The sequence below is a fragment of the Ammospiza caudacuta genome, chromosome 4 (assembly GCF_027887145.1).
Source record: "Ammospiza caudacuta isolate bAmmCau1 chromosome 4, bAmmCau1.pri, whole genome shotgun sequence".
Lineage (NCBI taxonomy): Eukaryota > Metazoa > Chordata > Aves > Passeriformes > Passerellidae > Ammospiza > Ammospiza caudacuta.
In genome coordinates this window covers 7,761,024-7,787,563 of record NC_080596.1, presented here as the reverse complement: position 1 = coordinate 7,787,563, position 26,540 = coordinate 7,761,024, and the positions used below count along the sequence as shown (strand labels likewise).

Here is a 26,540-nt window from a genome sequence, read left to right as displayed (position 1 = left end):
TTTTCTGTCAAGGACTTGTAGCTCTTTCTGATGAGTGGTTCCATTCTTACTTTCTTTCACTTACCAGAATAAAGTGCATTTTTTTTTAATTTGACAAAAGATGCAGTTTATACATATAATTTTTTGTGATATTTGGGGTTTTTTTAGCTCCAAAATTGCAAACTGCCTAAATTTGGAATTTCCTCCTTTTTTTAATTGTTCTGTTCTAATGCTTATTTTTGAACAAAATAGTAGGTTATTGTTTTGGTATTTAGGTAAACTTTCAAAGGCACGAAAGGTAGAATTAATGTGTAGATAAGGTATTGCTTTATTTTTGACATGTGTTTTGAAAAAAAAAAAAATTGGTTCATATATCCAGGTATCCCCTGGAAAATTTATGCAAAATACATCTGCTGCAGTTGTTCTTGTCAGTCATTTTCAATATATGGTTCTTCCCTCCTGAAATACCTTCATTGCTTTCCCTTTCTGTTCACTAAAGAAATCAAATATTTTGCCATTTTAATAAGTCAAATAAATTATAAAGGTTCTTCACTGACATGGCCAGTTCATTATTTTGCACTGTGAAAATAAGTCACATTTATTTCTGTGCCTCTTCTTTCCTGTTCCCTGTTGCACTTTAGCATTCATCTGTTCCCCTCCTTTGTCAGTTCTCGATAAGTTTAATGGTTTCCTTTTTGGAATTAAGCCATAAATTACTTATAAATCCTCAATGATAGTGGCAGTGAGAATCAGGAGGAAGAGCCCTGTGAATATTATTGCTTTTACCTCTGAAAAGGTTGTATTTTTCTTTTGAGCAGTTACATCAACTGAAAATTGTGTTTCATAACCAGTTTTTAATCCTGATTTGTTTCCACTTAAAGAAATGTCTGTAAAGAAAGCATGTTTAAAAGGCCAAAAATATTGTGGTTTGTCCCATTAAAATAGGCGGATATGCTAGGTTCCATTATTTGACAACTACAGAAAAGTATGGACGGAAGAGTGATGCTTTGGGTGGGGCTGCACCATCTTTTTGCAGTCTGTTTTTCCATAGGACTTTTTCAAAGTTCTCAGAAAAGTATTTGTGGACGAACTATGAAACTGTCCAATTAATACATATGGAGCAGCCTGGAGCATGCTGAAAACGCTTTAGGTCAGAGTTTGGTGTAAGTGACCTGTTCCTCAAACATCTGCTTAAAGGGGGTGTCATGCTCTGGGTCTGCCTCTTACTCTCAACACAAACTCTCCAGTGAACTGATTCAACAGCAGAAGAATGACCTGAAAAATATTTGCTAGCTTTTTCTGGGTCAGTAGGTTGAGATGTCTCAGGAGAAGCTCTGACTACTGAAGCCTGTACAAAACAGAGGGGCTGAGAGCATGTGGCTGAGACAGGAAGAGAAAAGGGAGGATGCTTGTTTAGGCAGTTTTATACAATGTGCTTGATGAATAGGAGGAGAGAGGAAAAAACTTGCCCAGGTTTTTTTTTTATTATTATTTTGGGTTTTTTTTTCCCTGTACTTAACTCTTTTGTTCATCTTCTGTTGTACTTAGACTTATATCTGAGGTCACTTTTAAGGCACTGCCCTTAGATGGTTCTTTTTTCCCTTCTCCTCTTTCTTGCCAGGATTGAATACGATGCTTATCGAACAGACCTGGAAGAGCTGAACCTGGGCCCTCGTGATGCAAACACTCTGCCAAAGATTGAACAATCACAGCAACTGTTTCAAGTGCACAAAGAGAAATACGACAAAATGCGTAATGACGTATCTATCAAATTGAAATTTTTGGAAGAAAATAAGGTAAGCTGCTACTTCTCATGTTATGATTAGGAGTTTTGTTCTACAAGTTGTTACATCTTGAAATATGTATTCATTTAGAAGTAGAATGAACAAGGAAAATAAGTTGAATTTTTGGAGTTCTTGCTGTATCACTGTAGGACACACTTTTAGAGCAAGCAGCTTTAGAAGTCCCTAATCCAGCTACTCCAGCTACAAATAACAAACATTGTGACAGTAAGTTTCTTGTTGATACAAGAGGTTTCAAGTTTGCAGAAATATTACTTTTTCCAGTTTACCATGTTTATGGTCAAATGAGTCACAAAATTACTGATTTAATATTCAAAGTAACATGTACATTTGGCAACATTGTCACAGAGGTTATGCACAAAGAAGGAGACAGAACCCTGAGGAGGCTTCTTCAATATTAAGCTTTTTTTTAAGAATTTGAACTGAGAAGTACTACTTTCTATAATTAATGCCTTTATAGTTTCTTAATTTAAAACAGGACTCTTGAACTGTTGGCTTGAAGGGTGGGGTTTTTTCATGTTTATTTCAACCCTGCATTTCATCTATACCCTCTTAATGATGGGATTCTTACCCTTCTTATTCTACCAGGCAAAGATAAAACTGCTATATAAAACTTTATTTTTTCTCTGATAAATAAGTCCTTTGAAATTGTCTCTAATTAGATGTGAAAATTATGGTCTTTCAAGATCTGATTTTTTCTTACTCGTGGTAAATGAGATGGTTATAATCATGTGTGTTTATATTTCCCATGTTTTCAGAGGAAAGAAAAGGTGATTAAAACTTACATAGGAGGTAGTTGTCACTCTATCCAGGGTTAACATTATCAGTGGGTTAACATTTTCAGTATGGGTTGATTAACGTATTTTAAAAATTGAAACACTGGTAACAACAGCCTGTCAAAGAATACATGACTGGCCCCAGATTACAATAGCAAACTATGCTCCTTGCCTGGAAGGAGGAAAATTTAAAGGAAAAATCATAGGGACAGGCTAAACCAATTAAAATGGATTATTATTTTGTATTCTTGAATATATTATCACATATTCAGTTCCATCATCTTCTTAGAATAAATGTGGGGCTCAGGGAAGAAACATGAACCATGAACAGATGATAAGACAACGGTTGAGAAAATAAGCAAACTACTTTTTGGTTTCCAAAACAATATACGCTTAAAACAGCTCCTGAGCACTGTTCCTTCATACAGGCATCTGCCTTAGATCTCCCTGATCTGGACCCACATAGCCAGCAAAAGCTGGCTTTGTGATGAACCAGATCATCAGGTGACTGAACTGGCATTGGCCTGACTGTATTTCTAGCTCTTGCTGAAAAAATTGGAAAATAAAAGGATTGAAAAAAATCATATTGAAATTTATTTTCTTGAAGAAGCTGAATCTAATCTAAATGCTGATACTGAGCCTTAAATTAGAAAATGTTCCTGAGAGCTGGGTTTTAAAACTGTGCTAGATTGAAAACAGGTATGCTGAAGGTGTCTTCCTACTCTCCCCACCTTTGTTTTCTTCTTTTAGTAAGTTACTTGCTACCACTACAATGTACCTCTGTTAAAATGGTTTAATCCTTCCAGCTTATATCTGTACAAGAATTATGATGCTTAAGTTCAAATTAGTTTAAAATAGGAGTTACCCTACTTCCTCATGGTTTCCATTATCTATATAACACACCAATTTATGTTTAAATGCATAGGAAGGCTTCAGAGCGAAGGCATTTTATTTCCATCTTGTACAAAAGATATTTCCATAATTTTTTTAAACTAAATTAGATAGCTTAGGGAACACTGAAGAAGTTGTCTTCCTAGTGACAGTCTTGAATTGGACCAAGCATCCTGTTAGCAGTCACAGCCTACAAATTGTTTCTGAAAGAGATTGTTTTTTCCTTCCTGCCTTTTATATTAATACAGTAGGGAATCTCACATGCTTAAGCTTTTTTATCAGTGGTTGACATTTCTCAGTTTTGACACTGGAGATGTAAAAATATTTACTAAAGGGTGTGTGTAATTTTGTTCCCAAATGAGCTATAGAAAGGACTTCCTTTACACTTTAATATTGGCTTAAATATAATTATCTGCTGAGAGCTTTTCTGAGGTGAGCTTTACTTTATTTTTTTTATATTTTTATTTATTGTGTAAGATGACATTATGTCATCGTGGTAATAGATTGAAGGGAGTGAAGGAAGCAGCTTACCCTGTAGTGTAGGAGTAGCAGGTAGGATGGTTTGTGCCTGCCTTGGGGAAGAAGGGCATAAATTGGTGGAGAAGCAGTGGAAAGGGAAAGGGATGTGCTGCTGTTTCCAGCAGGTCCCTGCTCTGAGGCACAGAGCAGCCGTGTATGAAGCTTGCACTGCAGTGGCCTTGGACAGAAAAGCTCAGTCTGTGGTTTGCCAGTCTTTTCTTTCCTGTGGCTGAGACTGCTGGCACAGAAGCATTGCCTTTTACACTTCAGCTGCCTTTCTGAAAAAAAAAAGTGTAAGAAGGGAGCAGGAGCAGCAACAATTCTGTGCTGTCTGCTGTTGGTGGTGTATTTCTGTAAAGTACTTGTTCCCAGCATAAAGTGGGCATTCAAGTTTTTATAATGGGTGTAGGTGAACAGAACTTTGTTTTCTGAGCAAATACACTCAGTCTCATCCCTTGATGAGAATCTGTTTTAAAGAGAATAGCTACTGGAGGAGAGAGAGTATTTGATATTCCAGGAGGAGCAGAAAGAGAGATCAGGAGAATCTTTGCAGAGTTCCCATGTAACACTGGTTGGCAGGACTGAGATGGGTTCCAGTGTGACTGTCTGATAATATTTCTTAATTAAGTGCAGAGATCAGATCTAGAACAGAATAATCCCGAAACAACTTTTTAGTTCAGGTTTTCCCTGTTGTTGCTGTTTATGGCAGCATAAATCCATTGGTTCAGTCAGGAGCAGTTCAGCTATCAGCAGTGTGTTCCTAGTAAATGGTGTTGCAAAGAACCTCTGAAGCCAGTTTAACTGGCTGGTGGGCTCCAGTTGGTCTGTGGTGCTGCAAATGTCACCAAAGAACCCATTATCTAGAAGGCCCTATCTAGGTTTTCCCTGTATGGGGAAAAGGCATCACATGGTTGCAGTCTCTTTGTGCCTGTTCTCCTCAGTTCATATGCTAATATTTCAATTAAAAGCCCTCAAAGGCTTAGAGAGCTGCATTTACAGTAAAGCTGGAATTGCAAGTTTCTTTCTGTAAAACCAAGATACACAAGATTTCTATTGACTTTTATTACAGCATTTGATCTTGAAGTTAGAACTCATTTTTCTTAATGCTGATACAAGTTTTATTGGTGCTATCCCCAGCTGGCAGAGTTCTGTAGAAGTTTGTAGCATTTGCTGATGACTATAATAATAGTTGCATTCAAAATCTGCATCTTAAAAATAGTTATTTTTTTTAAATAAGGATGATGGCCTGTTCTTAGCTCAAAGATTTCTGTCATTTCTGAAAACAGTTTTAGAAGGTTTTGTCATTTTGAGTAAAAAAAACCTCTTACTCTTGGACACACTTGAGAAATGTCAAGTACCATTTTATGCAGAGAAAGAAAATGACTGCACTTCTGTGATTTGTACTTCAGGAGTCTGATTCTTAAATGCTTGCTTCTACAAATGAACCTGCAGTCCAGTGGAGACCCAGAGGATGAAACTGTTTAGACTAAATGACTTCAAATTAAGATAGCTGGGAGAAGGGATTGTGATGGTTGTGAGGAAGTACAGATGCATGGATAGATTCAAAGGGGTGTTGTCTTTTTGATCGTTGAGATGGCTGAAAGAGGCTGAATGAGGAGGGTGTAAAGAAATACGCACTTACTGTGCCACAGAAAATACAGTGTTCAGAGGGAGGTGTGCAAAGAGAACAATATTTAGAAAGAACTGAAATGTTAAGAGCATCCATGTGAAAAATCAAGTCCAACCTATAGTATCTTCTGTGACACGTAAGTAAGTCTCCTGTGTAGGATGTGTCTACCTGCAGGTTTTTATGCTTATCCACAATGTTTCTTTTTTGTTTTGAGATGTGTGCCACTTGTATTACAGAGTGCTTACGCTGCTTATAATTAGGAACAAATAGGTATATGTAGTTAATTAACAAGGAACAAAGATTTTAACTGTTGTTCAACTGTAAAGCACGATGGCTTTTTGAGAGCTATGTTAGTCATACATTGGAACCTGTATTTTAGCTGTATTTTAGCAGCATACCATTAGCATTCTTTGAGGCAAATCTTCAAACACTCCTTTCTTGGGATCGGTGCTATAGCTTGGCGATCAAGAGTTGGCCTTCACTGCTGCAATCTGACAATTGTTTCTAGGCTTTGATGCAAAAAAAATGTGATCCCTTCACCCCCCCTTTTCCCCCATTGCCTTCTCTCTAGTGTTTGTGAAAGTGTTTGTGCAGCTGTGCAGAGAATCAGATTGGGGAACTGATCCAGGTTAAAGCAGATACATTTTTGTCTGCTTAATTTTAATCTAGATCTGTTCTCTGATCCAGCTGACTGCATATCTGCATGAATGTTTTGCCAACAGAGGGCTAAGGTGAAATACAGTGTGGAAATTGCAATCAGGGACTGGATATGGGAGTGGGTAAGATATTTACCCATTCCCCAAGGTGGAGAAAGATTCTTTCATGGGAAAAGTGGGTAAATTTGAACTTGGTTTTAAATGAATAGTTGGGATCCAGTCCTTAGCTGTGGTTGCAAGTGTTTTTGCTGTGGACATTGGGTGTTCTGAGGTGTTGCAGTTTTTTTCCTCTTTGCTGGTTGCTGCTTCATAGTAGACCTTCTTTGTATTCTGTCAGACAGTTTAAGTGGTCTTTTTGTAGAAAAATTTTATTTTGAAGTTACTTGAATTAAGATATGGAAAAGATCCCACCATCATTTTGGGATTCACTTAGCAATCAGCTTCTGAAGGAGAAGAGTAGAAGTTGTAATACTTTGAACCTCTGCAAACAGTTTGATAACAATCATGAAATTTATACCACAATGATCTAGGGGATAGAACCTCATACAGTGAAGTAGCTTTAGTAGTTAAAAAAATACCTCCAAAACAAACAGTATTTTTTCAGTCCAGATTATCTGCTTCTACACTGTCAATTCCAGCCTCTGTGTGTGTGTGTGTGTGTGTGTGTGTGTACATCCTTAAGCTTAGGCCTGACTGAATTTTTGAAATTATCAGAAGATTTTTGGGGCAGTTCACAGAAGGTTTATGTTAAAAGCTACCCTAACAAAGTAACAAACACAGTCTCAGACTGATGAACTTGGGCTGGGAGGGGAGGTTCGTTACCCCCATTTTATATGCGTTCCTATAAACTGTATGAGTAAAACTCTTGTAGCATTTTAATAATATGCTATAACAGTGAGTGTACTTCTCTGTAGAATTCTTGGCTGGGATTGCATGAAGTCTTGCATGTCAGTGAGGAAAGAAGCTGCTTAAGAAAAGCACTGTGCTTTCTGTCTAAACTTTTGAAAGCAAACCCTTCATGTTGTTGTGACATTTTCCACTTATAAATTGTAATATTTTGGTAATTAACATTTTTATAGATGAAAAATCTGTATGTTTATATACCTGTCTACCCACACAAACTGAAGAAGAGGCCATCTTTTATGACTTAAAAAATAGTTTGAACTCTGTTTGAACAAGTGTAGTTAGCTAAATCCTGTGTCTCCTAGATGTTAAATTCTGTAAATTCTTTTGTAAATGAAAAAATGTCATCTAAAGGTATGATGGGGAATTCCTTTCTAACCATTTACATCTCTCATGTATTTTCTTGGAGAGCCTTTTGGTGGTATAAAGTATCATTTTATGCTGTTAATGAGACAAAAAACCTATTCTTTGGCATGTATTTGCATAAATTAACCTGAATTATTAGAGGAAACATAGGGAAAAACATAGGGGTTCCAGTTTTCAGATTGTCAAAGCAACTTAGATGAAAATTTGGGCCAGCAAAGAAGAGGTTATTACTTAATTTTTGAATTGAGTCTGCTACTCAGTTTAAAAAAAAAGAGATATAATCAGAAATTTTAACTTTTTGAAGAATTTTTATATATTCCTGCAGGGATACACACACACATGGTCAACCCTTTATTCTCAAGGAATTTATATAATATATTTATTACATTTCTGAGTAAATGTTGCACTCTTCAGGTGTCATAGCATGTCAAATATAATGGTGGGGGATTTAATTAGAGATCTTTCATTAAATGAAGAAGATGAGGTGTTTCCGTATTGAGTTACGTGCATTTCAGAGAAGCCCAGTAGCCAATAACAAATAACCTGTTAAAACAGGCATGGCCCACTGGTAGGCACAGGCCACACCTGCCCTAAGGAGAGTTTTGATTCCCAGCAGGACAGAAGTAGACTGTCCATTGTGGACTGTGCTGAAAAATGAGACAGTGATCTAAAATTTGAGTAGAGAAAGCTTAATCTGTTACCTCCCACATCTTCCCTTGAGGCTCACTCAGCCACCTCATTGCTCTGTTCTCTCTCTGTTGGCTGCCTGCTGCTGGGCTCAGCCTTGTAGGCTGGAAACAGGTACAGGGCCACCACCGTGGGGATTTGGGGTCTGACACAAGAGTGGGGTGTGCTGGACTGAGAGTACACTCAGGAAAGAAAAGGGTTTGGCTGCAGGAGGAAATTGATGGATGCCTTTGGGCATACTGCTGTCCATTCACAGCTTCAGGTTTCCTGGTGTGCTAGGATGGAAATGTAACATTTGCTTAACTTTGACTTCATCAGTGGGGCTGTAGCTTGTTATCATAGAGGAAAAACAGTGGTGCCCTCCAGCTTCCCTTGTGCTCTTCTCCCCAGGTTTTGATTGCTGTTGTGACAGGTGTATTTCATGACTACTTTTCACAAATGTTAGAGTCAAAGTGCTGAAAATAATCTGTGTTACAAGAGATGGGCAAGAAATATTGCTGGGAGAAGGGCATCGGTTTAATTTGATTTAGGTGTCCATGAGCTGGAAAGCAGCAACTTTCTGCAGGAGGGGCAACACATGAGCTGCATACTCAGGTAATGCCCTTGCCATGTATTGTTTCAGGGAGGTAGGTCCATTTGGCCTGCAGGCACGTATCTTAGAGGTTTGGCATCTAATTTCAAGGCTTCAAGTACTTGTAATCAAGTGTTTGATATTTGATAGCATTATGCTGTTTAGTGAATTGTTTGCTCTGTGCATGCTGAGTTGGTTTTGACTGTTAAACACACTTTATGAAAACTGAATCACTTTAATGTTAAAGAAATTCATATTTGCGTTTCATATCTGTATTTTTAAGCTTTTGTTAAATAAATCTATGGGAAGTCTGAGTATTTCAAATACACCTATTTCTTTGTAGCTGACCTGTGATGATGTTAACATCAGCCTCCTCTCAATGTCTCTCTCCTTGCCTGCAGGTGAAGGTATTGCACAATCAGCTTGTTCTGTTCCACAATGCCATTGCGGCATACTTTGCTGGCAATCAAAAGCAGCTTGAACAGACACTTAAACAGTTCCACATCAAATTGAAAACTCCTGGAGCAGATGCCCCATCCTGGCTTGAAGAACAGTAATCAGGTCATAGAAGAGGACCCAATGTTAACCTAAAATTCTTTAAATCTGAGAATAATTAAGGGTTGGGGTTGAAGGACTGTTGTAGTGATTCTTGAATTGACAGCTTTAAATTTTTCCCCTTTTATAATACTGTAAAACTGAATTTGATAGGAAAGTGGGTGACTTTAAGGTAACCAAACATAATTTCTGTAATTTCAAATATAGAGCACTCCTTTTGTATGTAAAGGTTGGCAAATATTTCTGTAATTGGGATAGGGGAGGGAGAGAGGGAGGGGAAACAAAACTATTATAGATTTGCACTGACAAATGATGCTTGTGATTTCTGATATTTTGGTGGCTAGTCAAAATATTTGCAAATGGAGGTTTACATGATTTGTACCAACATCTGGTATTTTATAGATGAATATAGAAAACATCTTTAGTAATTTTCATATGACTTTTAAAAAAATGAGAAAGTTAAAAGACTATTTTGCAGATGAATACTATGAGGCCTATATGTGATATCTGCATATAAGGCAATAGTAGCAGATGGCTCATTGACAAGTGGAATTGCAGCAAATGCCTTTTTTACAAAGGTACCTTTCCATCAAAGGGTTAAAAAAAAAAACCAACAAAAAACACTAAAGCAAGAATCACTGTCAGTCTGAGGCTTCTGAGCACACGTTTTTGCTTTGCACCAAGTGGTTTGCTGAGTGAGGCCAACCATTAAATGTACTAATTTCATTTAAAATGTTTTTCTCTATGAAACAAATACCGTACTAGCCTTAAATCACAGGTATGTGCCTTTTTATAAGATAATATTTTCCACCAGTGTACATAACCTAAGAACCCATTCATGTAATAGTTTGTCAGTTCCCAACAAGGGGAAGATGACTGTGTAAATGCTGTGTCATTGTACACTTAGAGCAAGTTAAAGCTTTAGTTAAATTTCATGGGCAGGTATGATTTTGAGAGGAAATCGGGCCAGTGTGTTTTTTCTGTTTAATTGAAAAGCATACTTCGGTAATGGGAGTAAAATGGAGGACACATTTTTAATTTCTTCATCATTTCTGTAGTCCTTAAATGTAAAATTATATGTCAATTTTATCATAGACATTATAAATTCAATATATTGGAGTCCTCATTTGCACATGTTATGTTGCTTTATGTTATGTTAAGTAAAATGAAATATTTCAAATATGTTATTTACAATGGTGTGGATTGTATGATTTATGTACTGTATGTTCAAATGCCTTTCAGCTGACATTCTAAAGTTTTCAGTGTTTAACACAACTGTAATGTAACTGTAAATCAAACTTTTTAATCATTCCTCATTAAATTCTTGGCCTGACAGAGCCTTCTTTGTTTTTGTTCTGTCAGAGTCTCTTGTAATAGCTCAATTACGTTCCCTAGAATGTATATCCTATGTGAATTTTGTATTCATATTAAACATGTTTGCAGTCAAACTTTCTTGAGTTGTGATGTTAAAAGTAGAAGGGAGCTTCTGCAGTGAAAGCTTAGTCCTACTTTTGTGAGTTGTCACCCCTGCCCAAGAATATCGCATTAAGCAGAGCTAGGGTAGTGATGCTGTTTTAAATGTGGGCAAGTTCAACTGGAAAGTAAATCCATATTGAAACAAATCTTTTAATATATGTGGGTTTTGACTTGAACTTCTAAAAGAAATTAAATTTTATTTACAATTCTTATGAAGCCATTGACTTCCACTGAATCTTGGCACACGTGTGGTATGATGGTGCAAGGTAAGCGAGTGAGTGACTGTAGGCTTGAACTGGGAAATGCATTATTGCAGGGGTGAAGAATGCAAGCCCACTGGCCATAACTGAAGTATTGGGCTTTCAGAACACTGCAGGAAAAGGGTACATGAGGAACTCTTGCTCTTGGTTTCTCCCTGAGATTCATGTGTCCCCTGCCTAGGATTGCTGCTGCTCAGAAGGAACGCTCTGTCAGAAATGGTAAGAGTGAACTTGAACCTGCAGTTGCCTTAAGAAAGACTGACCAATGTGGCATTGTGTAATCCTCAAACTTTTGCAATGGCTTGAAACTGCTGGAGTCTCTTCACCTGGAAGAAAAGGTGGGACCAAAGAGATTACTTGCTAAAACCTGTCTGTATTGTTTAATACTGGGGAAAGGAAGAATTACTTCCATTTTGCTCAGCAAAGCAGTTGTTCTAATGGGAAGCCTCAGTGAGGAGGGTTCTCTGTTCAATAAGTTATTAAACTGATAGTAGCCTGCTGTAGTACTGTAGCTTTCTTTGTTCACTGCTCAAATACATGTGCTTAGGAAATAATTCAAGCTCATATCTTATATTTAAAATTAGCTTTTTAGAGCTAACCAAATTTAGAAACTTGTATCAAGAGATTGTAAGAGAAAGGACACTTAAGCATTTCCAATGGGAAGTAGTTATGGTTGTGAGGCTTTCTGATCCTCATAAAAAAGCATTATAAATATTTTAAGGTTGTAATGTGGCCTTTATCTAGGTGGACAGTTGTCAGGATGGGATGTTTTTGTTGTTTGTAGAGGAAGGCATACCCACCTTGTAGAGACTTGTCTGTGACAGATTTCATCTCTGTTAACAAATTGTTACAATAATGCTTACAGTGTTGTGTGAGGTTTCTTAGGATGAAGAACTCAAAGCAATTAGTAACATTTTCAGATATGCTGTTGTAGCTGCTGTACCAGACATGGCGAGCTGTTTTGATTCTCAGTGACCATACTATAAGTTATCTGTACTCCTGGCTTGTTTGAAACTTGTTGCTCATGTTATTTTGTTAATCTGAATTCTACAAACAGCTTTTGTACTCTAAAAATGCTCCTTGGCCTACTTCATGCTTTTACAAGCCTCTTACAAAGAACATTTCTGGTTACAAATTGTCTCTGTATTTTTATTTGGAAAGAGCTCTACACAGGCAAGAGTATACTAATACACCATTAACATCATAACATCATTAAAGTAACAGCTTTTTTTTCGATCTTCAGTCAGCTGGTTTTCCCAGAAACCTTATCTCTAGTCTGTCTGTCCTTTCAAAAATGATCAAAGTAATGTAAAAAGAAAGCTAAATGTTTCCTTCAACTCTGTTTTGAACTGAATGGGGGGCATATTCACTTTTTATGCTTTGCTTATCTGCTCTTGTTCCTTGCTGCGGTGTTACAAAAAGTGAAAGCTATTGTAATTATGTAGCATTCCTCATCTGAAATTGCCTTCAGGTTTGGGGTTTTTTTTAGTCTGGTTATCTTTTCCATGTTGCGTGCTTGGTGTAAGGGTTGTGCTAGTCAAAAATTTTTTTATATTGGTTGTGAATGTTACCATATTTTATGGTAGCTCCCACCCTAAAATTAACCAAACTACTTGTTGCTAAGCTGTGTCAAGATGAAAGGGTTTTTTTATTAGAGGATCTTTATTAGACAGAGGATTTGACTGCTTGGTTTATATTTCTCTCGTTTCTTACTATTTGTTGCTCTTTGACATCTTTGCGTTCTTTCTGGTTGCTCTGGTGTTAAAGACAGGGATACACAGAAAACAGAGTTCTCTGTCTGTGACAGTGCTCTTGTTCACCTCTACATGTGTTTTACCAACATCCCTCCTCTTCATTTCCATGAGTCTTCTGTGGAAACCAAATGGCCAGGGACAAGGAGGGTGTTCACATGTTTTTGTCATCGTGGTAATAGATTGAAGGGAGTGAAGGAAGCAGCTTACCCTGTAGTGTAGGAGTAGCAGGTAGGATGGTTTGTGCCTGCCTTGGGGAAGAAGGGCATAAATTGGTGGAGAAGCAGTGGAAAGGGAAAGGGATGTGCTGCTGTTTCCAGCAGGTCCCTGCTCTGAGGCACAGAGCAGCCGTGTATGAAGCTTGCACTGCAGTGGCCTTGGACAGAAAAGCTCAGTCTGTGGTTTGCCAGTCTTTTCTTTCCTGTGGCTGAGACTGCTGGCACAGAAGCATTGCCTTTTACACTTCAGCTGCCTTTCTGAAAAAAAAAGTGTAAGAAGGGAGCAGGAGCAGCAACAATTCTGTGCTGTCTGCTGTTGGTGGTGTATTTCTGTAAAGTACTTGTTCCCAGCATAAAGTGGGCATTCAAGTTTTTATAATGGGTGTAGGTGAACAGAACTTTGTTTTCTGAGCAAATACACTCAGTCTCATCCCTTGATGAGAATCTGTTTTAAAGAGAATAGCTACTGGAGGAGAGAGAGTATTTGATATTCCAGGAGGAGCAGAAAGAGAGATCAGGAGAATCTTTGCAGAGTTCCCGTGTAACACTGGTTGGCAGGACTGAGATGGGTCCCAGTGTGGCTGTCTTAATTAATTTCTTAATTAAGTGCAGAGATCAGATCTAGAACAGAATAAACCTGAAACAACTTTTTAGTTCTGGTTTTCTCTGTTGTTGCTGTTCACAGCAGCAACAAAATCCATTGGTTCAGTCAGGAGCAGTCCAGCTATCAGCAGTGTGTTCCTATTACTTAATGAATGGTGTGTCTTACTGTGCTAATTAAATAATTATACATCTTGCTGCCTTTTAAAAAATACTAAGGGCTGTAAATTCAAGCACTTAAGTGATAAATAATGTTAAAAACTAGTGTTGCCTGTTCAGTTTTGATTTGCCTTTCTTACATATGCATCATGCTAGTTTTATGTGATGGTGGTAATTAATTGCAGGATTTTGTTTTGAGAGCTTAACTAACAGAGTGCTTAATTTTGAGCCCAAATATAACTTGGTTATTGTGACAGGAGTGTCACAATTAACTTTTTCTCCTCCTTTTATCCAAGCTCTGTAAAATTGAGGGATTGTAATGAAGATGACACCTTTTTTCAGGTAGTGTAAATTGCTTTATTTCCATTAGATCTGTTCAGTCATTAGATTTGTGTTCAGCCTAAAGAATTAGATGCTCTGTGCTCTGAAGAAAAGCAGAGTTTACAAAAGACAAGGTGTTTTTTTACTTCTCATAAGAAAAAAAAATGCTTTAAAAAAAGTAGTAATCCTGAAAACTGTCTTGAGCATTTCATTAATTGGAAATCTTAAAAAATTAACAGTATGATTTGGTTTTGTAGTGTACCAACTCATCTAAATGCTATCTGTTCTAGGGAAGTGCATTTGTTGTTTATTATAGGCGGGGCTGCTTGACCTGCCTGTTATTAAAGTTGCCTAATACTTCCTACTGTAAAGACCAGTTTTCAGTTGTTTATAACTCAGAGTCATTTTAGCCGTGTGGGCAAAATATTTGCCTGTTGAGTGTTACATGTTTAGGTGAAAAAATCTAAAGCCAAAAATTTAAAATGAATTTGCTAACATGTTTTGGAAAAATTCAGGGAGAACAAACCCACAGGGTGAGGAAAAGTGAAGAGTTTAACTTCACATCCGGACTGGCTCCCAGGTCCTCTGCTGTCCTGTTTGGGTTCTGACTTTTCACATACAATGCCATTATGCAAGTCTCTTGTTTGGCTTGCTCTTTCCGTCTTTTCCAGAGCACATTTGTGCTCATGACTGGCAGCAATGAAAACAAGTGCCTTTGGCTCCAGCAGCAGCGGTTACAGTCCGGGCGCAAAGCGCTTCCTCGGGATGACCTCAGGGCTGCCCTGACACTCTCGAGGAATGTCCACGCTGGCTCCAAGCTGAGCGCGTCCTCTCCAGGGTTAGCTGTGCTAACCCTGCCAAGCAGAGATGTGTGCTCTGATGGGAATTGCCTTTTACTGCACTTCAACTCTTTCCATTCAGTGAATTTTCAGCTTAAATGACTGGGTTCTGGCATTACGTTCCTTAAATTTTCCTTTTGTTCTAATATTACTTTTTTAAATTGAAGTGACTAAAGCAGGCTGTCCTGCCAGACCAGTAGGTCAGACAGATTTCTGGCTGCAGAACTGTGAGCAGGAATAGTGTAACCCCTGCAACCATGGACGTGGGCCAGAGGAGGCCACCTGGTTCCCCACTCTTCCTCTGGTTCCTGCCTCCCAACACCTGAGCAGACTAAATAGCACAGGTGAGGCACTACACAGGTAAGATAAGATTTTGTCCTGCTGCTCTTGCTTTCCCACCCCTGGTTGTATCAAGGTGTTTTCTCTCTCCCGTGCTCAGCTCAGAAGCTTTGGTGGCTTATTAAGCAGGACTAGAAGTGAGGTTTCTTATTCCTCCCTCCCTCCTTTCTCAGGAAAGGAAGAGTTCCTGTTTCCATCTTTGGAATTTGCCTTCTGTATAAAGTAGTGTTGGGGTGTGTGGGTTGACTATTAATTGACTTGAGTGAGGTTCTTCACCTTTACTCCTCCTGGGAAAATGTTTTTATTTTAGACATAGGATTGAATCTCTTGATAGAATATTTTAGAACCGTTTGTATTTGTTTGCTGTCTTATCAGTCAATGGTACTTTGGCTTTCGGGCATCCACAACTCACATGCGCCACTGCCTGGAGCGCTGTAACCCAGGGCTGTGATCACATCTTAAATTCGTCTGCACTTCTCTCCCACCGTCCGCTTTGGAGTCACAAGGGGCCCGTCTTGCCTCTTCCCCCGAGCTTGCAGGGCTGAGCCGGCGGGGAGCGCCGGGGTGAGGGATGCGGGACGAACCGAGGGATGCGCTTGCTCGGGAGCGTGGGCAGAGGGCGAAAGGCTTCAGCCGTGGAGAGGAGCCCGTTCCTTCCAGCGTGGCCGCTGCCGGTAGCCCCGCTGTCCTGCTCCTATAGAAATAGTTGCTGTGAGTGCGGTGACAGCGTGCGGGCAGGGATGGCTGGATGCGTCGACAGAGCAGCTCAGCCGGAGCTGGCTTAGACCCAGCGCCCCCGGAGGCGCCACTGCGCATCTCCGTTCGCCGCGGCGGCGGCACCGGCGCTGGGCCGCGGGTCGCTCTCCTCCCGCACGGGCTTTGCGGTGGCACGGGCCGGGCAGGGGGATCGAGGCCCCGCTGCCCCGCGGCCGGGCCGCTCCCGGGGCCGCCGCCGCCACCGTCACCTGCCGCGGCCCCGCCCGGGCGCGCCTGCGCTGCCCCGCCCCGCGCTCCGGCGGCGCGGCCGGGCCGGGCGCGATGGGAGGAAGCGGCGGCGGCGGCACCGGACCGGGCTGCGCCGCGTGCTCCCGCGGGCACCGAGGTGAGCGGGGCGCGGGGACCCCCGGGCCGGGCGGGGGCTCCGCGGTGCCGGGGGGCGCAGCCGGGCCGGGCAGTGCGGGGGTGTCGCCGCCCTCCTGCGCCGGTCCTTCGCCGCCTTCCCGAGGCGTAGGAGGGGGGAGCGCTCCCGGGGAGAAGACGGACTCCCCTTCCCGCGGGACCCCGGGCCCGGCCGGCCCCTGGCACGGCGGGAGAGCCGCTGCCGCCGCTCCGCTCGCACGGCGCTGTCCTGGGCGCCGTCCCGGGCGCTGTCCCGGCTTTCTCCGGCGGGCCGAGCGCTGCCCCCGCCACGTCCTGCGGGGACAGCGGGGTCGGGACGCTCCCACCGGGTCAGGGCGCGGTGTTACCCCGGGTGGCGGGGTCCGGCGGAGCCGGGGGGCGGCGGGCGCGGTGTTACCCCGGGTGCAGCCGAGCCGCCAGCGCCCTCCGCGGTGCCCCGTGGCCTGCGGCGTCGGTGGAAGGGAATTAGGGAGTAAGGATCTGTCGCCGCCCCTCGGGTGGTCCCGGCGGCAGGGCCCCCACAGGCACCGCAGCCTGGCACCTGGTCCGGGCGGAGAGCACAGCGGTGCGGCTGGGGCTCCACCCGTGGGAGCCCTTTCCCTGCGGCACCTGGAAGCCCGAACAGAAATAGCCGGGGTCGAGCCCCCCGGGCCAGCCCCGTCAGGTCCCGGCCCGGGCCGGGCGGCTGGCAGGGACGCGGTGCCGCACAGCGCTTCTGTGGGATGCACTGAGCCGGCAAGTGCGGAGTCGCTGAATAGCGTGAGCTGCGTGTTCCTTGTAACCCGCAGATTTTGGCAGGATCAGGGGATGGTTATTGGCGTTTGCAGCTCCTCTGTCTGCAGTCAGCAACTAGTTGCTCCCTTTGCCTTTTGTAGGGTTGTTCTTGAGACACAGACACCCAAATGCTGTGGTTGGGCTCGGCGTTGTTCTCATGAGAACTTGGAGGGCGCCTGATACAGAACCGTGGGCAGGGGAGAGCGTAAGGTGTGAGTTAAAGGGAGTCAGTCATATCTTGCAGTATGAATTATGAAATGCCCTTCAGTGCGTCGTGCACTTCACCTGTTAATTTGTGTATGCAAACACAATCTGTGTCCCTCTTAGTGGCAACTGCCTTTTTTGCAAGAAACAAATTACTTTAGAGTGCTTCTCTTACCTGGGGAGAAAGTTGTCCCCACCCTCTAACTTTTAAATTACATTTCCAAGTTAGATTAGCTTGGCTAAAACAATGAATGAGACAAAGAAATAAAATATTTCTTTTATGCCAAATATGGACACAATTAAAACGTGCAGTAAAGTTGTTACTTTAGAGCTTTGGTGCTTCTCCAGCTGTTTTGGATAACAGACATGCAACAGTGAGGTATAATTGCAATGTCTTAAACGTTTGTTCTTTGGTTCATTTTTTTTTCCCTTTAATCCTTTGGAAAGTGTGGAGAGGCTCCTTAGGAGTTAAAATTTTGCTTGGCTTCTATTATGCATCCTGATCCCAGCGTGTCTTGGTAATCTGTAGCTCACAGTTGGAACGGCTGCCTTGTTCCCCACCTCCTCTTGCTGTACTTCCTGCTCAGAGGCACCTGCTGATACCAGCGAGCAGCCCAGAACCTGTCCTGGCTGCCAGCTTCTCTCCTCTCCCACCCACGGTGATGGTGGGAGCCTCCGCTGGGAAGAGCTTTGAGCGGCTCCTCCGGAGAGGCAGCATGAGAAGGGAATTTTGACCAGTCTCCTGGTGTCTGGTAACTCGAGACTGCCATCCTCTCACAAGCAGGTGACCTCTGTCACCTGGATCGTGCTTATCTGTCAGAAAACAAAGCTGAATGCCAGCCTTTATGCTGTGCCTTTCCTTTTGTGCCTTCCTTCCAAATGCTGATTCCTCCCCTTTCCTGGTTCTGGGTGTTACCTCATCTAAAGCAGTACGGGGCTCGTTGGATTGAAAACAGTTTTTCCTGTTCTATCTATCTTTGCATCTAGGCTGGGATGTTTTCTTCCCCGTGCCTTCTCCACTCCTTTCACTAGGAGTGTCCCTTGTCTAGCGCAGGAGCGCTCAGGTCTGAGATCAGTCGTTTTCCACTCCTGTGTGTTAGTGCTGTGACTCTGATGATTCATCTCCTACAACCCTGTTCCATTAGGATTTGATCCTGTTTTTTCTAAAGCAGATGGACTTATTGAAAGTCTCAAAATGAGGTTCTTGACTGTTGCCTGGGGCATGGTCGGTCAGTCTGTCTGTGTCTTTTTTTAAACTTTTTTTGGTGAATGTGTGGGAACCCAAGTTAGAAAATACTATTGTTAAATACTGCTTTGTATGATGGTGGAAAACTAGCTAATACATTTTTCATTTTTAAATAAGTAGTAGGGAGGAAAAGTGTTTTTCCTAGTTGAGTATTTCTTTAAATTAATACAACACTTAATTGCTTTGAGTGGTTAATCTCCTTCCACCACCTTGCACCTGCTTTTTTATGCCTCTCTGCTTCTATGATCATGAATTTGGGAGGAGAGGCGTGAACATGCAGAGCCCTGTAATAGCAGCTCTGTACTAATGCTGACTTAAATTTGAAACACTCTATCCTGATCCACTTTCTTTGTAGCTTCTCTCCTTTTTACCGTGCCATTAAAATATTTTCCATCATGCCTGTGATTTAAACCTCATACAGGCTTTTTATATATGTTTTCTGCTCTTGTAAACGCACGGATAACGTAAGGTATGAGATCGGAAAATCTGAAGCAGGAGAGAGGAGCTCATTGCTACCTGAGCAAGGTTTTGAGAAGAAAAGGTACAGTGGATGATTTTGTGTTGTTTTCCATTGATTTCAGTGAAGCTGTGAGTGGCTGAGCCCTTGCAGACCAAGAGAGAATTTACCCTAAGGCTTTTTTCTGTGACTTGGGTCTGTTTGTTCATGTACAGTCTAGTGATTGATCTCTGGCAAAAATAGCAAAGTTTTTTCATCACTATTATACAATGTCAAATTGATCTGGGTTGCTATTAGCTCCATGTGAACCCTGCTGAGGAGGCATACCACTAAGTCAGTGCCAAATTTCTGATTTGATGTTGTTCTTGTGCCAGGGCATTACTTGAGCTTTTTCTGGTGAGGTTTCCTGAGACTGAGTTTTCCTCAGGGGCCTGTTTGTCTCCTGTCTGAGTTTGCATTGTGTGCCATCTTTGAAATTTCATTTTTTTTTCTTGTAAATTCCCAAATTTTTTTTTGAGATAGCTTCCAAATTTCCATAAAATCATGAGATTCCTCATTGGTATGTATTTGAAACACTTTAGTTTTTCCCTGAGACTTATTTCCCTGAGAATTAAATCTGTTCAATAGATTTTGTTCCTTAAAAATGTGGGGTTTGTGGAACTCATGCTCTTACCTGAAGGTTTGCTGCTAATAGCAGCATTTTTATTTAGAAGGTAACAGTATTAAAAAAGTGCTAAAACCCACTGTGATTCCTGTTGTTTTATGAGATAATCCAGAGGTTAAAACTTCCCAAAGTATTTAAAGCTTTGCATATGTGCAGTGCTTAGGATATGTGGGGTCCTGTTCCACCTACCAGCTTGTCTGTCCTTTCTCTCTCTCTGTTATTGAACAGGCACTGTTAACCTGGATGCTAAAGTAAATTATCAAGGACAGCTTGATCAAACTGTGGTCTGTCTTCTCTGAGTGTATTTTGGGAGATAGTGCAGCCACACCAATAATACTTTTAAGTTCATGCTCAGTGAACACAGAGACTTAAGGGACTGTACACTATTTTTGCCCTTATTTACATTTATGTGAAAAATACAAAGGCAAAAAAAGTAGTACACTAGGCTAGACTGTTAAATCATCAGCAAATTTTTAGCTATTTTTATGCAGTTTGGGTTTGAACCATGGTTTAGAAGATTCAAACAGGGTCTGTTTGATGTAGTTAGTCAGTACCATAGTTAGTACTGTGTGCAGTCAGCTTTAAAAACATACCTGAAATTAGCAGTGAAATAATAATTTTTAATAATTTGAGATAACTATATTCTTTTACAAAATTGCACTGAATGGAGATTGATAGGTAGTTTTGATACCCACTGTGGGTGATATAAAGGTATTCTTGTGTTTATATATGTTCTTGAAATCTAGGCACCTGTAGCTGTTTGAAATCTTGGTGTGGATAAATGTTAAACTGCTGCCCCGTGAAAGGCTTTTGATTCACTAAATTTCCCTTCTGGATTGAAAACTGGATAGGTGTTGTGCCTTTGGTGTCTTTTCAGTGTGAGGGACAGTGTCCAGTGTGTGTGATCTGAGTGTCCCTGTTGTCCTTTGTCGCAGGTTGCGGAGATGGTGCAGTCCCCTCTTGCACTGCCGCTGCTGGCAGATAGGCTTTGAGAGGGCGTGATCCCAGCGCCTGCCGCGCCGACTGTTCCATGTTCCAAACCCATCCAAGGAAGTAACACTCTCCCCTTCGGGGAGGCTGTAAAATGCATGTTATGAATTGTCTCTCCTTGGTCAATGATAAAGAAAATGGGGCAATTCCAGTTGCGACGGGATTAATGAGCGAGGATACGACAACAGTGCCTCAACTTTCTCAGCCTGCAGCATCGCCACCCCCCGCGCCATGTCCCCTCACTGGGGCTCCCCCAGCCCCTCCGCTCCCCCCGGGCATGCCACCCCCTCCACCACCCCCTCCTCCACTGCCCGGCCCCAGCGTACCTCTGCCTCCACAGCTGCTAAATGGGCACGACAGCCACGGCAAAAAAAAACGAATGCGGAGCTTTTTCTGGAAAACTATCCCCGAGGAACAAGTCCGTGGTAAAAACAATATCTGGACAATTGCTGCACGACCACAGTATCAAATTGATACGAAGACAATTGAGGAACTTTTTGGGCAGCAGGAAGAAGCCAAACCCCAGGACTCCCGAAGACGATCTTTAAAGTCTTCATTTAAAGAGACTAAAGAGGAGGTAAGAATTAAAGTAAAACCTCTTTTTTTACATAATGCTGTAGGAGTGGATGTGAATTCTGCCTCGCCTTTTTCTCTGTCATGTTTCATCCTTACGGCAAATTTGTCTTGATTCAAAGGAGAGGGGAATGATGGGAAACATAAACTCTTTGTTCTTAGTGGCACATATTTGTTTTTCAAAGAGCTAACTGTGTTTTATTATTTTTACTTGCTAAGTGCTGTGATTTGATCACCTGTTAAAATAAATATGAATAAGCGGAGGGAGCTGAAAGCATCTGTATTTACTCATGTTGGATAGCCCTTGAGTTTCCAGTGTAGAACACAGTTGTATTGTCTCTTCAACTCCTACTCTGTGTCTGTGATGCAGGCAAGATGTTGCACATGCAAACATGTACCGTGCAGGGGAGAAGAGGGTCCTGTTTGCAAGGGTTAATGCTGTATTTGCCCACAGTATCCTAGGGACATCAGGAAGGGAAGTGCCAGTATGGCAGCAGGGATATAGAACATAATATAGTGATTAAGGGTATTTGTTATTTAATAAATTTAAAGTTTCCACTTTCATAAGCATGACTTTCCTGCTAAGAAAAACTTTACTTCATCTTCCCTACTTTTTCTGGACATGAAGATAACCTTCCAGGAAAGTCCCAAGATTGCTGCTGATTTCTGTTCTGGTGGCGAGGAGTACTCTAAACCAAGTACTCTCAGGTTCAGACACTCTCCAGGGAAGTGATAAGTAGCTTTTCTAGTTCTTAAATCCTCATTTATAGACAGCTTCTTTGTGAAGCCTGAATTGAATTGTCTCAAGTGATCTTTCTCTGAAGTAATTGGAGGGCTGAAATGCAGATTTAATCACTAGTGTGTGTCTACATACATGTTGGCTTGTAAACAAAATACAGAGGGCATGGTGTTAAGAGATGTAATAATGCATCAATTTTTAGTGAGAAAATAGGGACATGAAGTTGCTGATATCTTGCAGGATTCAGGAGATGTCAAAATAAGATCAGAAGGGACAAGATGAGAAACCAATGCACTGATAGTATGCATGTTGTGCATATTGAAATTTAAGGTTTAAGAGGGCATGTGTATTGTAGGCTCTGAAACCTGATGTTGGGAGGTAGTAATTGGGGCCATCATCAGAGGTAGTCATTAACCTGTGTGCTGTTTTCAGGCTATGTTCATCTTTGAATCAGGAGTGTAGTGAGTGCACTTCCTGTGCTGAGAACAGACGTACAGAGCTCTGGCCTCCTGCTTTTCCTCAGAGGCTCCCCCTTTCAGGACTGCTGTGTGATAAAGATCTAGTTCTGGTAATATTACAATGAGTTTCATAAACTGAATGTGGCCCATAGTGTGCAATAGGTAGGTCAGAGAAAACCCCAGTGAGCTCTAGAACTCATGCAGTGGTAGAGATTAAAATCAGAGGCCTGCAAAACCAGGGATTCTCCAAGATACAGTGCCTTGGAAACAAAACCCTGCCTTGCCGAAAGTTATGGTTTTCGTGCATCTGTCTGGGGCTGATGTGGTGGTGCAGTGCATTTGCACTGCTTGATGCCTGTGCACCCTGGCTCAGGGCTCCCATGGTGACTCTGCACGTGGCAGGTGGTGAGGCAGCAGGACTGGCTCTGAGTGATGCCACTTAAGTGACAAAGTGTCCCACTGGCTCGCTAAGCTGTGTCAGGCATGCTGCAGGAGTGTGTCAGTGGTGAGCAATTTCTCATGTGCTAATGGACTTTGCAGTCCTATCTGCTTAGCAAGGGGGGAAGGAGATAATCCTGAGGATCCGAGTGGTACTGGAAGTGCAGATGGGCAGCAGCTCACGTGCCTCACCCGCTGCAGGCCTGGCTCGGCAGGGGCTGGGATGGGAGCACGGGCCTGGTTTGTGACTCCGTACATTGTCAGCTGCCATCGATCGCTTCAGCGTGGATGGCTATCCTCAGCTCACTCTGGTAAAACCTACAGAGGCTCACAGGAGCTGGGGTGTGAGGAATCTGTGTGACCTGTGTGCTGGTGTGGGGCTGAGGGAGCTCTAGTTCTGCTTGTGGCTCTTTCATAAACCAGCAGGGCCAGGTGGATCAGACATTTTGAGTTTCAGTACCTCTGTTCCTTTTGTGTATGACACAGTTGATTGTAGTGCTTTATGGTCCAGCGAAGAAAAATGTTCTTAGAAGTTTTCATAGTGGAATTAGCCTAGTTGGCATCATATATCAGCAATGAATTTTCAAGACAACTTCAAGTGCATAAACTCAACTTTTGCTTAGATCCAAATCTGAAAAAAGCAGCATGTGTCCGAAGTGCTGTACAGAAGGGCAGGGCCAGGGAGTGCTCTGTTGTCCCTACAGCCTCCCTGTTGGTGGAAGGGGTGAAGAGTTACTCTTCAGCCAGTGTTGAGGGCACTGCCCTACAGACTATGGAGGAGATTTGGAATTTCATACCTTTGCCAGAGATCACTGTTGATTATGAAATGATGAGCAATTTTGGTAAAAGTTCTACGCATGTAGGAGCTTACAGCACTGCATGTCCTTTGAATTCCTCACTCCACAGGGAATTCATATGTAACATCATCATTATAACAGAAGTCCCTTCTGAGGCTTGAGTCAAACTCCTACAGCAAATGCTTTCCTTTTTGTAAACAAGCCTTCACCAAACCCTTAGGAGATTAATTAAAATGTTTCCTTGACCAAGGGCTTAATTTGCCCTATGGTTCCATGTAATTTGAGGCTCTGAAAAATAGGGGGTGCAAGGTTAAGTTTACACACCAATTTACTTTCCCCATCCTTCAGTGGTGTCCCAGTGTGGCACAGCAGGCACTCAGCCAGGCTCTAGTTAGCCTGGCAGCAGAGTGGGCAGAGCAGCTTCTTGTCAGCCAGAGGAACTGCTCTTGCTTTCTCCTTCAAACCGTGCCTCTGCTCCTGTCTCTCACCTCACCCCACCTGTCCACTGCCTCTGGACATATTTTGTATCATGTAATACACATATTGCACCCTCTGTAAACATGTTTAAGTAAACAGCTTGACAGAGTGCGGTGGGGCTCTTAGTTTGTTTTCTACTGGAGCAGTTTCTGCTCTTTGAGAGAGGTTTGATGACTTTGAGGAAGGATGCAGTGCATTCCAGAACCTGTGCAAAGGGACAGTGGGAGGAGGAGAGAGAAGGAATATGGAGGAGTGAACAGGATGTCTCTTGCTCCCTCTCCTAGACGCGCCTTCTGTGTTTTCCCTGTGCTAGCTCTGATACCTGTTCCATCTTCTTGAGAGCTGATTCAACCTGTTAATCCAGAGAAGAGCTATCAGCAAGAACCAAATGAGATGAGTACCAGTGCCTGCCTGAGGGAAAAAGCAGGCTAGGAGCGTGACATGGGAGGATGACACAGAGTGAGGACAGCCCTTTAGGAAGCTGCTAGGTTCATTCTGCTGCACTGTGACTGCAGGCATGGAGTGATGGTTGCTGTGTTGTAATGTGAAGTGGAGGCTGAAGCAGGAAGTTATTTATATCCTTCCTAACCTTCAGCACCCAGCCTGAGCCACCAGGCTGTTCCATGCTTGCTGTAATTTGTAAACTCTGTCCCACCATGGGAAATCCCATTATTCTTGGGCAAAGAAAACCTACAATGTTTTGTTTTACTGATCTGTTATAAATCCACTTTGTTGTGTTTCTCTTCCTCATTGATGATTTCATGGCAAGAAACTCCTGTTGCATCTCTCCAGTCACTACAAAGTCAGTTTTGATGTGGGTCTTTTTGTGTCTCCCAGAATCTTTCGTACACTCCTCTGAATCTTTCGTATTGATTGCAAATTTGTATTGGGATTCCTCTTACCATTAACACAACTTCACCATGGTACTCAGGCTAATTTTCCCCTTCTCATAGCACCTTGATAACTGTGGTGGATTAACATTTGTCAAATTGAGGCCTGTGTGATCTGTACCTGCTGCAGATTTTGGAAATGTGCTGGGTTGAGTACTCTGAAAGTATCTGAGAGAATTGTAGTATTTCCAGTTTCAGAGAGTAGAGGATGAGAATGGAGAAAGCTCTCCTGAATTTATCTAAAGTAAATAATAAGAAACCATATGAGAGGTATTTTTTTGCTATGGAGAATCCCAGTGAGACTAGGAATGCCTGTTCCCAATTCTCAATTATAGTCCAGTATAACTTTTTGAGTCAAGAAGCCCAGGGGTATTGCTGATGGACAGCGCTTCAGAACCTCTTTGGGTGGCAAGACCTGAAATGTGCTGTGCCAGCAGCAGCGTTGATGGTGTGTATGAGCAGAAGACAGGAGCAGACTGAGCAGAATTCAGAAAAAGCTGTAGTAATGTTCAAAGGGTAAAAAGCAACAGCAGACAGTGCTCTGCATGAACAAATTTAAATGAAATCTCAGTGGAGAAGAGTAGACATTGTGAACAGATGTTCAGGCTGAGGTTATTAATCTAATATGCAACTGAATGTGGGATGGAAGGTAGTGTATTTGTGTGCAAGGAGTAGGAACTTGTATTTATGGAGTATCTGCCAGGTTCCCTTTTCTCCTCCTTGTGCTCTCATCTGGAAACTCCTTGAAGGTAGTTATGTAATGACAGCAGTTTCAAACGCTTCTGATAAGCTTGGAGTAGACACCAAGCAAAGAGTGGCCAAAAAGTGAGACTTGTTCTGATTGTGTGGTTAAACAAGAAATCAGAGAAAAAATAGAGTACAGCCATATACAGAGCAAGAAGTGTATGTAAAATCCTGGTACTTAACAACAGCTGTGACCTTTTTTGTTGTACTGATAAGACAAATGCAGCTGTATATGTTCCCCTTTGTTGTTTTTCTTCGAGGGAAGATATTAAAAAAAATTATGTAATTTGTTTGAGGTTGTACTGTAAATCTGAGTTGTGCCATGGAAAACAAAGGTTTACTCATCTGATGATCAGTCTCCTTGTAACAGTTACTGACTGTGATTTAAAAAATGTACACAAGATTAACTCTGAATATGCTTAAAAACCCCAAACAAACCAAAAGCCAAATGATGGTAAAGCTTATAGGCTTAAACTAGTACAGAGAAACCAGAGAACTGGGGGTGACCGGAGCAATTGGAGACTGGAGCTGCAGTTAGAGAGGTCAGTGAGGGGTCCCTGCAGTAAAACATTTGAAAAAGATTAGATACTGCAGGGGGAGAGATATTTGAACCTGTCCTGTGTTAAGGGGCTTTTCCTTAATGATCTGTTGGGGGCCTCTCAACTCTTAAGA

The 26,540-nt window shown here is 42.0% G+C and overlaps 2 protein-coding genes across 6 annotated transcripts in view; both read left to right on the top strand.

Annotated features, from left to right (window-relative positions):
- The window catches only part of ARFIP1 (ADP ribosylation factor interacting protein 1), a 40,782-nt gene extending 29,999 nt beyond the window's left edge, over nt 1-10,783 (top strand). For all 5 annotated transcript variants that reach the window (XM_058803215.1, XM_058803216.1, XM_058803214.1 and 2 more), the window contains 2 exons: nt 1,601-1,775; nt 9,182-10,783. In XM_058803215.1, the coding sequence (XP_058659198.1) occupies nt 1,601-1,775; nt 9,182-9,337 (331 nt within the window). In that variant the 3' untranslated portion in view covers nt 9,338-10,783. The remainder of the gene's footprint in view (nt 1-1,600; nt 1,776-9,181) is intronic.
- A 10,010-nt stretch (nt 10,784-20,793) lies between these two features.
- FHDC1 (FH2 domain containing 1) overlaps nt 20,794-26,540 on the top strand; it is a 32,002-nt gene continuing 26,255 nt past the window's right edge. Inside the window, exon 1 of the mRNA XM_058803680.1 lies at nt 20,794-21,329. Within this exon, the coding sequence (XP_058659663.1) occupies nt 20,847-21,329 (483 nt within the window). The 5' untranslated portion in view covers nt 20,794-20,846. The remainder of the gene's footprint in view (nt 21,330-26,540) is intronic.